Raw genomic sequence first — 15,668 nt, 5'->3', positions numbered from 1 at the left:
TTCGAGGTGGCTATTTCACCGATTTAAAGTAAGTCAAATATTGACGATATCATCTTAATTTTCTACTGAAAGTGTTCGTTTTTATAAATCAAATATTGAGGATATATCATTGATTTTCTACTGAATGTATTTGCTTTTATATATTTCATGGCATTTCTTAAACCGCGAACATTACGCCATTTTGTTTTTTCGCAAAAACTAAAAGGAGACCAGAGGTAGCCCAAGCCGACACAACTGAATTTGATGCAGTTCATTTCTTATAGGTAAGAATAAAATTTAAAATTTACAGAAATTATATGTTCACAACTAATACAACTGTTTGGAAAATGAAAAAATGTGTTTGTAAAAAATTGAACTATTTACAAGAACTATTGTGCTAGGGAGATAATGCAATCTAATGTCCTCGACCATACAGGTGAGCACACGCCTTCAGCAACTGAAAAACGTTTTTTCTTTGTCCAGAGTACTCTTCCCACTGGCCAATGAGTTTTCCCTGTAGGTCACGGTACTGTTTCCTTTGGATTCTTTTCGATTTTTGCTCGGTAACCAGGCGCATTTGAAGGTGGACTAATTCTGATTCTTTCTTTAGAAATTCTATTAACATATGAAAAGGAAAATGCACCTTTCCTTGTGCTCTACGGTTCAGGCCATTGTGCCAACCTTCAACATCGTTGTTTGTTCGTATGGCCTGACCGTAGACGCTCCATTCTTCTGGGGGGAAGGTACTGTCTATCCACTGGTCACGGATATATCGGGTAAGATTGCACAGAGCCCTGGTTGTGGCTTGTTGTTCAAGGTACAAGAAAACCGTTCTAATTTCTTCATGTGGTATGAATGGCAGGGCCAACAGGTTCCTGATGAAGGCATGTGTACCTTGATCTTCTTGGTAAGCTATACTCAGGCCAAGCTCTTGCACCTGTTGGAAAAAAGGGAAAATGGTCAATCATTCTCAAAACAAAAAGTCATTTTATATGGGAAATTATTTATTGTCGACTGGTATCTGTTGACTTATGTCTTTTTTTTATCTTGACATGATTAATTTAGTCAGGTGTGTAAAGTCATTATTTAGTGGTTATTGCATACTTACTTTACGCCAAACTGCCGGACTCCAATGGAATACACAACCCATTCTGGCAACACTATCTCCAAGAACTGCCCTCACAGCTCCCCAAAGGGCTTGTTCGAAGTCGAGCACTACTTTAGACACTTGTGGCTGGCATTGTAAAAGGTCTACAATCTTCTGCAGAACCTAAATGGAAAATCATTGGGTAATTATATTTTAGTCCCAGCTAGCTGCCAGCTCAGAAGGAAAAATATAAAATGAATTACCTCCTGGTAGTCATTCCTTGTTCTTCCAGACATAACCAGGAAGACAAGGGGAACTTGCTTGACACACTCCATTTACCTACACCCTTTAACTCATAGATTTTTTAGCACTATTCTTATTAATATCTCGTGTATTTATGGATCAATATGCGAGTCCGTGCCGCGCAAAATTCTTCCAGGTGGTTTCCAAGTCAGAAACATTAAATATAAACAACAGAAACAATGAAATAACTACAGGTAGTTCACAATATCTTTTTCAATGTTGATGGCTTCGTCGCTTAACAGTTTTCAAAATCTAAACATGAATTGCATTATATGTATTTATACTGTAGTAGTTCAGTCGAGGAAATAAGGGTGCGTGACGCTTCGTATCATCAGTCTAGAGTTATTTCTGGAGTCTCAGAGGAGGGCCGAAGCCTATCCCAGAATGCATAGCGGTGTCAATTTTCCAAGATGGCGGCCAGTTTCGCTTGGATTCCGATGCAGGACAAAGAATCCTCTTTATGTCGAAGAAAATAAGGTAATTTCTTTTTATACCTAGTCCAATTTCATAATCATAGTAAGTTTATTAAGTTCCTGTAAAATATGGAACGTTTTTGCTGCAAAAACGGCATTTATTTTGCTGTTTGTTGTGTGATTCACGCGACAGCGCAGTTTCTTGTTACCTGAAATTTACATAATTTTAGTAGCTGTTTTCTTATAAACATTCAGGTCAATTTTTATCCTGATACCGTATGCTTATAGTTTAATATCTAAATTTTCTAAAAATATAAATGTGACCCATGTTTTAAGCACTATATTTTCATTTTTGTGGTGTGATTTTATGTTATTTGGCGCCAAAATGAGTTGGTTGCCAATACGACACTAAGCATTTCTCGCATGTGGCAGCCTTCGCAAAGGTACTATTGACATCAAAGGTATAGTATTATTACTAGCTCTTTTTGGTACAATTGTAGCACACAAAAAAAAAAAAAAAACAGCAAAAAAGAAAGGAAGAAAGAGGCCTTCAAATTGTTTTTTGCAAATGAATGCAATGAAAATATTCTTAATTAATGAAATTGACAGAAGAAATATCCTTTTGTAAACCTGTCAAAGATATCTGTGGTAACGAACATAGAGAGCATGGAACACCGTAAATGTCTTAATACCGAAATTGGTTATGAAGAGCACCCCAGCTAGAGCTGGGTCAACAGATGATGTGGAAGCAATGATTCGTCTGCTACACAGAGTTCTCGGAAATGTGTTTACACTGAAAGAATTTAAGTGTGCATGGAGGGGAATAGTAAGGTAAAAGATTCTTATTACCAAAATATTGCAGTATCATTGTTGCTGCTGTACCCTGGAAATATTCTAACCTGGCAATGCAATCAAAAAATTTGGGATTTCCTTAAGCTTTGTTTTCATATAGCAGATCTAGATTTCATAAGATAAGAATTTCATTCGAAGCTGGGTATACGAGTCTTGATATTCTCGTATACGAACTCGTATATTTGAAGAATACGTAAGTATACGCAAGTATCGGGTAAACGGATATCTAAAGTGTAATGGAATATGCGATTTCGTATACTCCCGTATTCGGACTGTTTTCCCCTGTCATGGAATATCAGGGGTCCCGGTACGAAGCCGATACGTCTAGTATCGACTTCGTATTCTCCTTGATTTTCCATGCCATTCTAAGTATTCGAGTCCGATTCCCCGGGTTTATATCTCGTATTCTCAATGAATCCCCATGCCATTCCAAGTATACGAGAATCACGTATTTTATATTTTCCGATTCCCCGGGTTTATAATTCGTATTCTCAATGATTTCCCATGCCATTTCAAGCATTCGAGAATCACGTATCTTGTATTTTCCGATTCCCCGGGTTTATATCTCGTATTCTCAATGATTTCCCATGCCATTCCAAGTATTCGAGAATCACGTATCTTATATTTTCCGATTCCCCGGGTTTATATCTCGTATTCTCAATGATTTCCCATGCCATTGCAAGTATTAGAGAATCACGTATCTTATATTTTCCGATTCCCCGGGTTTATATCTCGCATTCTCAATGATTTCCCATGCCATTCCAAGTATTCGAGAATCACGTATCTTATATTTTCCGATTCCCCGGGTTTATATCTCGTATTCTCAATGATTTCCCATGCCATTCCAAGTATTCGAGAATCACGTATCTTATATTTTCCGATTCCCCGGGTTTATATCTCGTATTCTCAATGATTTCCCATGCCATTTCAAGCATTCGAGAATCACGTATTTTATATTTTCCGATTCCCCGGGTTTATAATTCGTATTCTCAATGATTTCCCATGCCATTTCAAGCATTCGAGAATCACGTATCTTATATTTTCCGATTCCCCGGGTTTATATCTCGTATTCTCAATGATTTCCCATGCCATTCCAAGTATTCGAGAATCACGTATCTTATATTTTCCGATTCCCGAGCATTTTTTACATTTTGGTTTCATCAAAAACATTTTTAATGCAATCATATAATTTTTGTGAAAGATAACTTTAACATGTTTTACTAATGAAATTTAAGTATTGATGAAAATTATAAAATATATAATTGAAAGTTGCTTTCGTTTTCACTTTTTCTTTGGTTTTTTGCTGTTTTGCCGTCTTCCAGTGATTGGGGTGCTTGTTTTGAAGGCGCCCCGGGCATCTGCTCTGGTGTCTTGGGGTCAGGAAGGGCTAACTCTTGTTGAACTGTTCAAAAAAAAAAAAAAAGGAAATTTACAGTTCCAAAAAGAAAATAAATTAGTTTGCACGTCAGGGACAAATGTTCTATACAATAAACCTGACTAACCTTGAGAAAATGATAGTTTCTTTTTCTTGATATGTCGGTCTTCGCGTACCTCTGTGTCTGATGATTCATCTTTTGAAAACTCTCCTTCTCTGGCAAACTCTTCCTCGCTCTCTTCTTCCGAGGAGTATGTCTCATACTCTTCATCCTCTTCATCCGAATCTTATGAAGAAAATATAATTCATTATTATTTAGCGTTTGAAGGATCCGTGAAATTTTTTTTCTGATCATGCTTTCAGATGGCGCTCAAGACCTTTAAGATCACTCTTCGCGCTAGTCAAATTACGCCACGCGATGATTTGTTAATGTATAATGAGCAACAACTCTCTAAATATAGAATGATTGATGGCATTGAGGATTTAGAGTGATGTTTTAGTTATTACGAGATAATTTGTTCTAAATGTCTTTGTTTGGGGGGGAGGGGGGACATTATGACATTGACTTTCAGCTTCCTACAACTTCCTTCCAGCTGACAAAATGCAAAGCCATTGAATATTAGATAATCATAAACAGTCATGCATAATAATTATGCCAATAAACAGTTAATTAACTTGTATATAATTACTATACCATGTGCCCCTTTTCCTTTCAAGAATGGGCTCTTCGGAGAAGAACTTCTGCAGCTGCTGTCCTCATCCTCCATATCTTGAGTTCTTGTTTCCTGCGGGTGTTTTGGTCGGTTGCGCTTTCTTGTTAAAGGCTGTGGGTTTTTTCTTGAGAGGGATGGTCTTCCCCCATTTTCCAGATCTCTTAAGGTTGATGCTGTGGTGCTGTTGTGATGTTGTGGTGCTGTTGGTTGACGTATTGGAGTTTGTTGTTGTTGAGAAACAGCCCATGCTGGAGGTCTTGATGGTAATTTCCTCGTACAATTTGCACCCCTCATTCTCTTGTTTTTGAGGTGCTTTGATGTGCTGTCTTTCTCCTTAACTTTTTTTTGTAAAGCTTCGAGGAGGCTTGACAGCTCAGCACTCCTCCAGGATGGACTACGCACGACCCATATCCCTTCCTCATCTCCATCTTCCTCGTCGCTCATATAATTATGGTCTATTTCTGACAGCCTTTCTCTTTCCGCTTCGTTTGCCACTTTCATCCTTTGAACATATAGCTAAATGTAGAAGGACACAAGAAATATTTGTTGTATTAAACATATAATTCTTTCAGTCCATAATATTAAAATGTTCTGTTTTAATAGGTATGATTTAAATGAGCAACAATAAACCCACATAACTGATAAGCGCTTTATAAATTGTAATTATTATTATTATATTATTATACTACTACTTTGAGCAGTATTACAGCGGTCAAAACGGCTCACGACTCACCCTTCTTCTTCGGGAAGTAAGGATCTTGTCTTTCAGTTTTTTTTCTGTCGCTTCTTTCCTTTCCGGCAGATTGTCCAAGTACTGCTGTCTTTTCGTCTCGAAGTATCGAGTGACAGCCCCTTAGGAAAAGATGTGCTTTAATTAATTTCTCTCTACTTCATTGTATACACACCGAATGCATAATTTATTACTGCTTTAATTAATGGTCATTTCAATAAGTATAAACTTTGTTTATAAATTAGAAGGTTTATCTGGTCAAATAGTTGGTTAAAGCCTCCATTTTGCCAATAAAGTTCATTGGTTTGGACATAAAGAATTTCCCATGAACTGTCAGAAAAGTAACAACAATTCATTGCGCGCCTCTTCTGATATCACTGGACCTGCTTTGGCAGAGGGAAAGATTGCTAAATTCTGCACGTTCTATAAAAGATTTTGTTAAGAACCATTTTTACAGATCGTTTTCAAATAGGGAGGAAGTAATCATTGTTTAATACGGAGGAAGTAATTTTGCGAGAAAAAGGGCAAGAGCATTGTCTTGGCTCATATTACTTTTGTGTAAAAATCCAAAACTTACTCATAATAACTGGTTTTTCATAGCCATTTTCTTCTTTGGTTATTTCTTGCACCAGAAATGCCCTCACAGCACTGTTGTGAGGACTGTCAATACTAGAAGTACAATGATAAAACAACGTCATAGTTAGGTACTGCATGTATCAAAAGTCACTGGATTACCATGTATACTCACCCTTCTTTTCCACGAAATTGCATTTCGTTTTGCTGGTTGTGGACCAAATGTACATCATCCTGATAAAACATACAAGTTTTAACTAGGTGTGAGTCAAAATTCGAGTCATTTTTGTTCATAGACTATCATCGGTTGACTCTATGGACTGCGCCTTTCTGATTAATCATGTCACATTCAATTTTTCAGCGGTTTTTTTTTTTTCATGGAATGACCAGGGTACGCATCACAGGGATCAAAATAACACAGGTATCCCAAGCTCTGCATTTTTACAGTAAGTATATTTGGGATCGTATGGCTTGGAGATATTATTGGAGAAATACAATTTTCAAAATAAAAACATATAGTTTTAGTTGTTGTTTGTGGTTTCTTTGTCCACATTGAAGAAAATGGCCTGAAATTCCACACAGAGGACAAAGAAACCACAAACAACAACTAAAACTATATGTTTTTATTTTGAAAATTGTATTTCTCCAATAATATCTCCAAGCCATACGATCCCATATATACTTACTGTAAAAATGCAGAGCTTGGGATACCTGTGGAAATAACGGCAGGTCAAGGACAAGGTCCCGCAATTTTGCTACTTGACCGGCCAAATAAGATTTTCAAAGGCGACAAGTTGACCGGCCAAATTTTGGAGCAGAAAAAATGTTCGCATGTGATAACAATTTTTGACTTTTCAAAAATCGGTAGTTAATGGACAAAAATGTATTTGAAAGGTCATTATGTCCGGCTGTTATTTCGAGCCCTGCGGATGGTGAAAGGTAAATCTAAGATTCCCGATGGAGTATTTAGTGGAGTGATTCAAGGATTAATAAACAATTTCACAAACGGAATTTTAAGTCTTCAGTAAAAAATGGCTATTTCTTTATTTTCAAGCAAAATCGAGGATGGTCTGTTTCATGAATACAGTCGGAAGGTGACAGCTTGTCAAGAAGTTAATAGGCGGTTTTTTCAATGAATGATATTATGTCATTAAAATTGTCCTTAAACACAAAGGGGTTTTCACACACAAAAGAAAACCCAAATACACTTGCAAAGGGCTATCAACAATAAGAACATTGTTATTCAATCCGCAAAGGAAACTTCAATCAAGTGCTCTTACAATTCCATTCAAAGTAATATAGTTATAAACATATATAATTGAAATAAATGCTTATGGATAACAACGAAAACCGACCCCATCACGGCTGAGTCTGCTTGTGTAATAGAATAACCAATATTTATTAAATTAGTGCAGCTTCTTAGAGTACTTACTCAGTCTTTTTACGGTGTTAGAAATTCCTTAAAATATTGGTTATCAAATGATTAATTAAGAGTAACAAGAATTTACCTTCAGGGCTTTGGGAATTGGTCCGCTAAAGCTTGGAAGTTTGTGCGGCATTGGCACATGCTCTTGATCATTGCGAAGGTCCGTCAACTCCTGCTTCAGGGCCGCTATCTCTGCTGTGCATTGTTCGACGTTGCCTGCCAGTTTTTCGATACATTGGTTCTGTTTCTTTAGCTCCTCTCCTAAACTCTTAACGCTCTCAAACAAACGAGAGATTTCGACTGAGGAAACAACGATGTTCTCCTCTCTTCGAGATCCACGTGGACCGTATCCTCTGGATTCGCTGCTACTGCCATTTGAACTATCAGAGCCGCCGGCTGCTCTTCTATTAAAAAATGACCCAGTCGAAAAAGGCATGACTGCTGTTTTTTGTTCAGCGATCTAAAGTGATGAATTAACGGAGCTTTGTCTCACTAAGTGAACCCTTTGAAACCAGAAAGAAAGAGGTCGAGGGGGGCACGAATACCGATTATAATTATGAAAAGCCCGCTCTTTTACACAAACACCTTGCTGTTCCAATAGACTGAGAGCAATTTTTTCATGTGATACCCCACGTGGGATGCCTCGCTCCAGTACCCACGGGCAGATATACGACCGGATGACGTTGTGACGTTCATCTAGAGTCCATGCAACCGAGCGAGTCAGAGACAGTGTGCGTCTTTCATCATGGCGAATGTGCTACCTTTAAAACGAAGATTTTGTGATGGCTGTTTGTACCTTCATGGCTAAAACTCAATACTATGATCACTTACCTTGCAATGCCAGTGGTGAGTTGCTAAATATAAATAAACATGCGCATTTTTTTGATAAAATAGCAAAGGAAGTTGATGATTTTTTAACGATATTCTATTCCCTCCACAGCGTCCAAAAAAAGCAAATCTTTCTATTGTGAGCATTGCCAACAAGCTGTCTCAAAGTCAACCTACTATGAGCATAAGATCCTTTATGGAAACAACGCAGAATTGGAAGGCCCTCTACATGGTAATACTTCATCCGCAATGGAAACGCCAGTACAGGAATATTTTGACAGTGAAAATATAAGTGATGAAGAAAATGATATTCAACTCGAGGAGGAGGATCTGAATTTCTTTTCCGAGGAAGGGGAGGAAGGCAGTAGCAGTGACGAAGAGGCAAATCTAAGTGGCTTGCACGATGAAGAGGAAAATGCAATAAACGAAGAAATAGAGCCAGATATTTCTCATTCTCAGGTAGAGATGACACTTTAAGTATCATTGGTTTGTCCCATGGGGGGGAGGGGAATTTACATTTTCTTGTTTTCAAATGTCAATTTCTCCAGCCTTGAATCCCCATTAATCCAAACTAATAACCCATGTCGACTTTCCAATACAAAATTAAATTTTTCACTCAGGGATGCCTGTGGATGTTTAAATCTCTTTTGATACACATCAATTTCTTGGATTGCCTGCCATCCCCTCCCCCCATCCCTCGGCTACAAACTACTGAGTCATTGTTTTGGGCTTGAACAAAATTTGAGTAAAATAAGATATTTCATTGGGTACTTTATATACACATGGTTTTAAATTTCATATTACATGTATTAATTTGTAGGCACAAGAATTAGGTGATGGAATCATTCCTGAACTCGAAGAAGAGAGTAATTCAGATAATGGAGATGGCAAACAAGCTACTTGTCTTCATACCTCATAAGAGTCAAGAACACTCTTGATGTTTTTCATTCTGTGGCAATCTCTTTACAAGGTTTCAGATAAAGGCATTATGTTGCTCCTTAAATTCTTGAAGGGAATGTTATTGTATATTGCTGAACTCTGTGAATACGAAGCTCTTAAAGAGTTTGCGAAATGTATTCCAGAAACAATGTATATGGTCTACAAAGCATTGTGGTTTGAAAAGGATGAATTTGAAAAGTATGCTGTTTGTCCAAAATGTAAGTCATTGTACCCCCTCAAAGACTGCATAATCAAGAAACCCAATGGACATACTGCATCTTTAAGATGCAGCTATGTAAGATACCCACTACACCCACATAGGACCAGGAGACAACCATGTGGAACTACACTTTTGAAAACAAAGCGATCATCGAATGGGGGTTCTTATCTATATCCAAAGCAGATGTACTGCTACAAAAAAGTTATTGAATCTATTCAAGACTTAATCTACAAGAAAAACTTTTTAAGTGACTGTGAAAAATGGAGAGATCGCAACTTACTAAATGGTACATTGGGGGATGTTTATGAAGGTCAGGTCTGGAAAGATTTCCAAACAGTTAATGGTGAACCATTCTTGTCAGCTCCCAATAATTTTGGGCTAATGCTCAACGTGGATTGGTTTCAACCAACCAAAAATGGGGTGCACAGTATTGGAGTGATATATTTGGTAGTCATGAATCTACCAAGAGAGCAGAGGTTCAAAATGGAGAATGCAATTGTGCTGGGTATAATTCCTGGACCAAAGGAACCAAAATTGCACATAAACACTTTCCTCCAACCACTGATTGATGAATTGGTAGATCTTTGGGATGGTGTTTTGCTTGACAGTGGTAATGGCATTTACGAGAAATATAGAGCTGCTCTCCTTGCTTTATCATGCGACTTACCTGCTATTAGGAAATGTGGGGCTTTCATGGGACATGGAGCAAATAGAGGTAAGATTTGTATCATTCATAAGAAGATGTATACTAATATTATTTTAGATGTATAGCTTTAAAACAATAATTTCAAATGAATTTTCTTCTTCTTGATATATCATTAAGGTGACATGGTAATATAGGGTCTTGTTTGCAGCCATTATTGGTGTCAGGATGCCTATGCTTTCTCATTCCACTAATGGCAGCTCACTCAAGTACGACATTCCTTTCCCTTTATTTAAACCAATTACACAACTACTAAGGCCTGGTTCACACTAGCGTTGTAATCGTAATCGTAAACAACATACGCAGACTCAGTATCGCATTTGTCACCTAGGTGTGAACAAAGACAAACACTGTTAAGGAGCAGTACGCTACTGAGTCTGCGTATGTTGCTTACGATAGTGATTACGATGCTAGTGTGAACCAGGCTTAATCCTCATCCGAGAGCAAAGGTCAAGTGAGGATTAAATGATTACCATCCGAGAAGAATATTAATTGTAAATACATTTCTTGTGAATTTTTTCCCTAAAATACTTTGGTTCTACAACTTCCTGATATCTTATTGGTCAGGTTTTCAGTCTAATATGTAAGCCTGTATCTTATTGGTCTAAATGTTGTATTCATGTGAGCAGCAGCTAGTGGGGAGGGAGAGCACAGCCATCCTGACACTAGAAACAGCTTTGAGGGAGACCAGGTAAAATACAATTATTTTATATTATTATATATTTTACTTACTGTCTGGCTTCTGATTGGATGGAAGCTCTCAGGCAAACCCTGATACTGTGTGAACTCAACATGATAATCTTTTATCTGTAGGTTTTTCTGCATATACCGTCGTACATTTATCATGTCGAGTCAAATGAGTTCAGATTGGAGTTTTAATAATAGAGTTTTTTTAAAAGAATTAAACCTTCATTCTCAGTTTACAAGATGTAAAATAAAGCATATTTTATTGAATTTGGTTTTCGCATGATATTGTAAGTATAGTAATTGCTTCTGCAGATAACACAACATTGGTCATGATGATTTACAATATTTATGCTAAATCTTATTCAATAATTGTTTATTACCATGTTACCTTTTGATATATCAAGGCGAAGAAACTAAATTTTCATGATATTTTTAAGACTAAACATAAAAAAGTAATTATTGCTTGATAGAGGCCAACTTTAATACAGCATGGTGGTTCAAGACAGAATGGAATTAAAATGGTGATTAGAATTAGATTAGAATGGTGTACATAGATATAACTAAACTATATATTTACTACATATTTATTCCCATTTTTAATCATTTAAACAGGTTGTAATAAGTGTTACAAGCAATTTCCCAGGGCATCTTTTGGTGAAAAACCTGATTTTTCTGGTTTTAATAGAGATGATTGGGAAAAGAGAACACATGAACAATGTAAACGACATGCTGAATGCTACCAGCAAGCTGATTACCATAGTGCTGCAAAGGCCAAGGATTGTGCTAGTAAAACTGGGGTCAGATATTCTGTGTTGTACGAGTTACCCTACTATGATGCAGCAGCAGTAAGGGGGACTCGCGGTCAATGTTAAAGATTTACAGGTTTTACAGGCGGTTTAAGGAAGGCGCCGGCAGCGGGAAATACCCGCGCGACAAGTCCTTACTGCTGCTGTGTTGGGAATCAAAGATATCGCAAACGGAGGTTAAGATATCCTTTACATATAGATGGACACCATCACAAGCATTCGAAATAAAACTGCGCCGACTGCGAACTCAGGTGTTGGATCGCCTGGATGCTGACTTGGCCTTCACAACATTTATGGAGGGAGATACGGACGAGACGATGACAGAAGAAAGGGCTGAAAGAATAATTAACTTAATACCCGAAGGTAACTACCGGTTGGAGCTAACGTTCATAAAGTATTTAGACGGCGAGTGGATGATAGAAAAGGGGCGCAATCCTATCAGGGCGTCTGGTAAGAAGGACCTGTTTGTCTTAAACGAAAACACACGCCCGGGAGCATTGGTAGGAATAGACATGCTGTTCTACGAGGTTGCTTACCCTGTTACCGTAGTCATTTACGGTGCGTACAAGATAAAGACGCCAGACGTTAAGAAGTTGAAACCGATGCGACATCCCGGTAATTGCGTAGGGAAGTTAGTAAGAGAGTTCTTTGAAGACTCCTCTCGGGGCGGTAAACTGACTTTAAAGAGAAGAGAAGCCATCAGGAAATGGGAAAAAGATACTAATACGACCGGAGGGTCGATAGACAACATCAAGAAGTTAGAAACGGCGCTGGAGAGGCGAATCCATGTGAAAGACATCACCGACGGCTTTATTTACTCCGGAACACACAAATATGGGGGCCGTGGTGCGCCTATAGTCGTCTACCAGCACAATGGGCACGCCTGGCGCGAACTGCGGTTCCCAAGAAAGAAGGAAACGAAGGTCTATAAGAATTCTCCATTGGCAGAGTTAATCCATGAGAATTCCATTTGGTTGATGGATTCAGAAGGAAGTCAGTTTATGACGCAAGACGGCACTTTGTATCGACCCGAAATTGAACAACAGCGCATTCAAAGCGCCTGTGAGACCTTAGGGGAAGACTTCTCTGACGAGGTCCTTAGCAGTCGCAGCTTGGACTTCTTAGCCGCAAAGAAAAGAAATGGATGGAAACCTACCCCAAAAGAGTTCGGAGACATAGCCAAAGCCTGTGTAGAACACGGTCACGGTGGTCTGTGGAACATGGAATACGACGAAGACCAATACGTGTCTTTGGATATGAAACACTGTTACCCTGCAAGCTTTAAAGGTCTAGGAGATTGTAAGGAATATTACGACCGTTACGGACATCCAGACTCCCAATTCTTCCGTGTGTCTCTAGATGGTCACTACGACTCCCCGGCAACGGGGTTTGTACGATTGACCTCTTGGAAATTAGCGTCGGGCCTGCATCCAATAATCTATGCGTGGTACGGAAAGCACCTGCAGGAGAAAGAATGGATACCGGTGCCCTTATTGAAGTTCTTTGAAGAGCGTAAGCTGCTCGAATACACAGCGCATGAAGCCATACTTTGTCACAGCGCCTTCACGCAATGGTTACCAGAGCATAACCCCACAGCGTGTGTGGTCATAGGTAAATTCACGCAGGGCGCAAAAGAAGGTGAAAAACATATGCAGCGGCGCCTGATAACGGACGAAGGCGAACTAAGCTTTCTTATAAAGCGTGCACATGAGCAAGGAACGATGGTGTCCGTAGAGAAATGGGATTATTTCATAGAAGCCGAGCAGAGAGAACGTAAGTGGAATGCTTTGTGTTACTACCAGGACCATCGACCGCAGTATTACCATCTGCGTGCCAGCATGCTCGCATATGCGCACATTAACCTTCTCGCGATGTTACTGCGGTTTGACAAAGAGGACGTTCCGCGCGTAGCTACGGATACCTTGTACGTAAAGCCCGATGTGTTAGAAAAGATGAAGGAATTCTACACCGACGACGAACTCGCAGAAAGTGGTCAATGGCGTGTCAAAGATGAAGAAATAAAAGCTTGGAGAGAACGCGTAGAATATCACGGCGAGCACACCCGGGGCACCGTAACGCCGACGGAAGAGCCATTACCGTCGGTTGCGGACCCAATCTCTTACCAACGCTTCTCTTACCTTTACGGTACGGGAGGCAGCGGTAAGACGACGCGCGTACTGCAGTTATTCCCAATAGTAAAGGTGCTAACGCCAACGCACCGTTTGGAAAGAGAACTCTGCGAAATGGGCCACGACGCACAAACGTACCACAGCTTCTTTCGTTGGAATGGCCAAAAGTGGGTACCGGAAGCTATCCACGACATACCACCGGTAATACTTTGGGATGAGATTTGCACCGTACCTTTGGAAATCCTGCAGGAGTTCGTAGAATTCCTCCGTGGAAAGTGTCAGGTGATATTCGCCGGAGATCCCTGCCAGCCTCCTCCAATAGCCGGAGAGATGCCCCACGAATGGCTGAAAGATTTCGTAGACCATGTGGAGGAAATTAACGCCGACTACCGCAGTAAGGATCAAGTAAGAAACCTGAAAGCGGAATTAAGGGGCCTCAGTGACGCCGACCAATGCAAAACACTGCGCAAACGCGTACGAGCAAAGAAATACGAGGACTTCCTTTACACATGGCATCCAAAGGATCTGGTGCTGAGCAGCAAACGCACAGCACAGTCTCGCATACAGAAAGACCTCTTCAAAATACACCGAGAGCGCTTCCCTACGCATCCCGTACCTGTTTCCTACGAACCCCACGACACCCGCATGCAGCGCCGCGACGTCTGCGTACCCGGTACCGACATCCAACTGCAGAACGCAGTAACGCATGACAAAGCCTGGGTACCCATAGAAAAGGTGGAAAAAATAACCTCCCATCCAGATTGGCGCTTGGGCTATTGCATGACAGTCCACAGCACGCAAGGGCTTACCATAAAAGAAACCTTATGGATCATAGACCAGCGGCTGTGTTGGAGCAACCTTATCTACACCGCCGTAAGTCGCGTAGAATATGCCAAGCAGTTGAAAAGAGTCTGGGGGCTGCAACTGCGCTACGATAAGACGCCAGAGGATGTAGCCAAAGAGAACATTGCTAAGAAACTCCTTCGCTACAAGCGGCACGACGAAGAAAAGAGTACGGATCCCCGCTATGCGGGGGTCAAATTCGACCTATGCGTGGACGACGTCTATAAGAAAGGGGCAAGGTGTGCCAAATGTAACATACCTTTACTATGGAGGTTTGACCCAAATGACGATCAACAGTTCTCCGTGGATCGCATAAATAATAAACGCGGGCATTGCAGAGGCAACGTAAGACTCACATGCCTAGAGTGTAATCGGGCGCGTGGTGCTGCGCTACTCTGAGTCTTTGGGGACTATGAGCAGCTCTTCCTTGACAAATCCACGACTTGGGCCATCTAGGTAATACAACACGGGTTGCCCTTCCTTGGTGACGGACTTCGAAATCTCATACGTTTCCAGGGACCAGTTAGGATCCGTGGCTCTCTTACTGCCACCTTCGAGTTCCCCCGGCTGATAGAGGTATCTGACCACTATGTTGCGGGGGAGCTTTTTTTCCTTCAGTCCGACCGCCCTCGAACTTCTGACGTAGGACTTGTGTTCCACGTGTTTCTTTTTTATAGCATCCTTGGGTTTTATTCCCGTAGCCCTGGCCGACTCGTTATTTAAAGCCGCGACGACCTGGGGAATCCTCTGAGTCCATTCCCTGTTGCGTTTGGAGGGATCTTCCAGCTCTTTCCAATACTGGTACCCAAAGAGACGCTCGGCCAGGGTCTTATTGAATCTTTCGATGATGCTCTGACCCCTGTGGTACTCAGCTTCGGCTCTCCTAATTTTAGTGTCATGGTCTTTCAGGGTCTTAGTAACCACGCCCATGAACTCTGTCCCCGCATCCACTTGCAGCAGCTTAGGCCATTTCAAGACGCGCTTATAAATCCTACCTAGGGCTTCTGCGACTTCCCCAGAATCCTTGCTGGTTATGGGTTCGGCGTCCTTGTATCTGCTTGC

At 40.3% G+C, this 15,668-nt stretch overlaps 3 protein-coding genes across 3 annotated transcripts; 2 read left to right on the top strand and 1 right to left on the bottom strand.

Annotated features, from left to right (window-relative positions):
* Positions 1-3,646: 3,646 nt before the first annotated feature.
* Positions 3,647-6,165, bottom strand: LOC148908243 (uncharacterized). The gene is made up of 5 exons (XM_089035569.1): positions 6,030-6,165; positions 5,456-5,574; positions 4,704-5,238; positions 4,137-4,295; positions 3,647-4,036 (listed from the first exon to the last, which is right to left on the bottom strand). Exons 1-5 carry the CDS (start codon positions 6,163-6,165, stop codon positions 3,882-3,884), a joined length of 1,104 nt encoding a protein of 367 aa, XP_088891695.1. The 3' UTR covers positions 3,647-3,881.
* A 1,997-nt stretch (positions 6,166-8,162) lies between these two features.
* Positions 8,163-9,277, top strand: LOC148908242 (uncharacterized). The gene is made up of 3 exons (XM_089036093.1): positions 8,163-8,297; positions 8,392-8,738; positions 9,100-9,277. The coding sequence occupies exons 1-3, from the start codon at positions 8,234-8,236 to the stop codon at positions 9,196-9,198; spliced, it is 510 nt and encodes a 169-aa protein (XP_088892219.1). The 5' UTR covers positions 8,163-8,233; the 3' UTR covers positions 9,199-9,277.
* A 199-nt stretch (positions 9,278-9,476) lies between these two features.
* Positions 9,477-11,947, top strand: LOC148908241 (uncharacterized). Its single transcript, XM_089036092.1, has 2 exons — positions 9,477-10,153; positions 11,441-11,947. The coding sequence occupies exons 1-2, from the start codon at positions 9,622-9,624 to the stop codon at positions 11,698-11,700; spliced, it is 792 nt and encodes a 263-aa protein (XP_088892218.1). The 5' UTR covers positions 9,477-9,621; the 3' UTR covers positions 11,701-11,947.
* Positions 11,948-15,668: the final 3,721 nt, after the last annotated feature.

This window comes from Actinia tenebrosa, unplaced genomic scaffold (genome assembly GCF_029948245.1).
Source record: "Actinia tenebrosa isolate PJP-AT-01 unplaced genomic scaffold, QUT_ActTen_1.0 PGA_scaffold3__52_contigs__length_22856419, whole genome shotgun sequence".
In the NCBI taxonomy this organism is placed as follows: Eukaryota; Metazoa; Cnidaria; class Anthozoa; order Actiniaria; family Actiniidae; genus Actinia; species Actinia tenebrosa.
The sequence above is the reverse complement of the archived record's forward strand: the minus strand, read 5'-3'. Positions and strand labels throughout refer to the sequence as shown.

Bases quoted from the DNA above. Each gene is read 5' to 3' on its own strand.
- LOC148908241 (XM_089036092.1), top strand. From the start codon at position 9,622: ATGTACTGCTACAAAAAAGTTATTGAATCTATTCAAGACTTAATCTAC. The intron at 10,154-11,440 runs GTAAGATTTGTA...TCATTTAAACAG, and splicing joins GGGACATGGAGCAAATAGAG to GTTGTAATAAGTGTTACAAG.
- LOC148908243 (XM_089035569.1), bottom strand. From the start codon at position 6,165: ATGCAGTACCTAACTATGACGTTGTTTTATCATTGTACTTCTAGTATT. The intron at 5,575-6,029 runs GTAAGTTTTGGA...TCTTTTCCTAAG, and splicing joins TGAAAAACCAGTTATTATGA to GGGCTGTCACTCGATACTTC. The intron at 5,239-5,455 runs GTGAGTCGTGAG...TTCTACATTTAG, and splicing joins TTACTTCCCGAAGAAGAAGG to CTATATGTTCAAAGGATGAA.
- LOC148908242 (XM_089036093.1), top strand. From the start codon at position 8,234: ATGGCTGTTTGTACCTTCATGGCTAAAACTCAATACTATGATCACTTA. The intron at 8,298-8,391 runs GTGAGTTGCTAA...TTCCCTCCACAG, and splicing joins CTTACCTTGCAATGCCAGTG to CGTCCAAAAAAAGCAAATCT. The intron at 8,739-9,099 runs GTAGAGATGACA...ATTAATTTGTAG, and splicing joins CAGATATTTCTCATTCTCAG to GCACAAGAATTAGGTGATGG.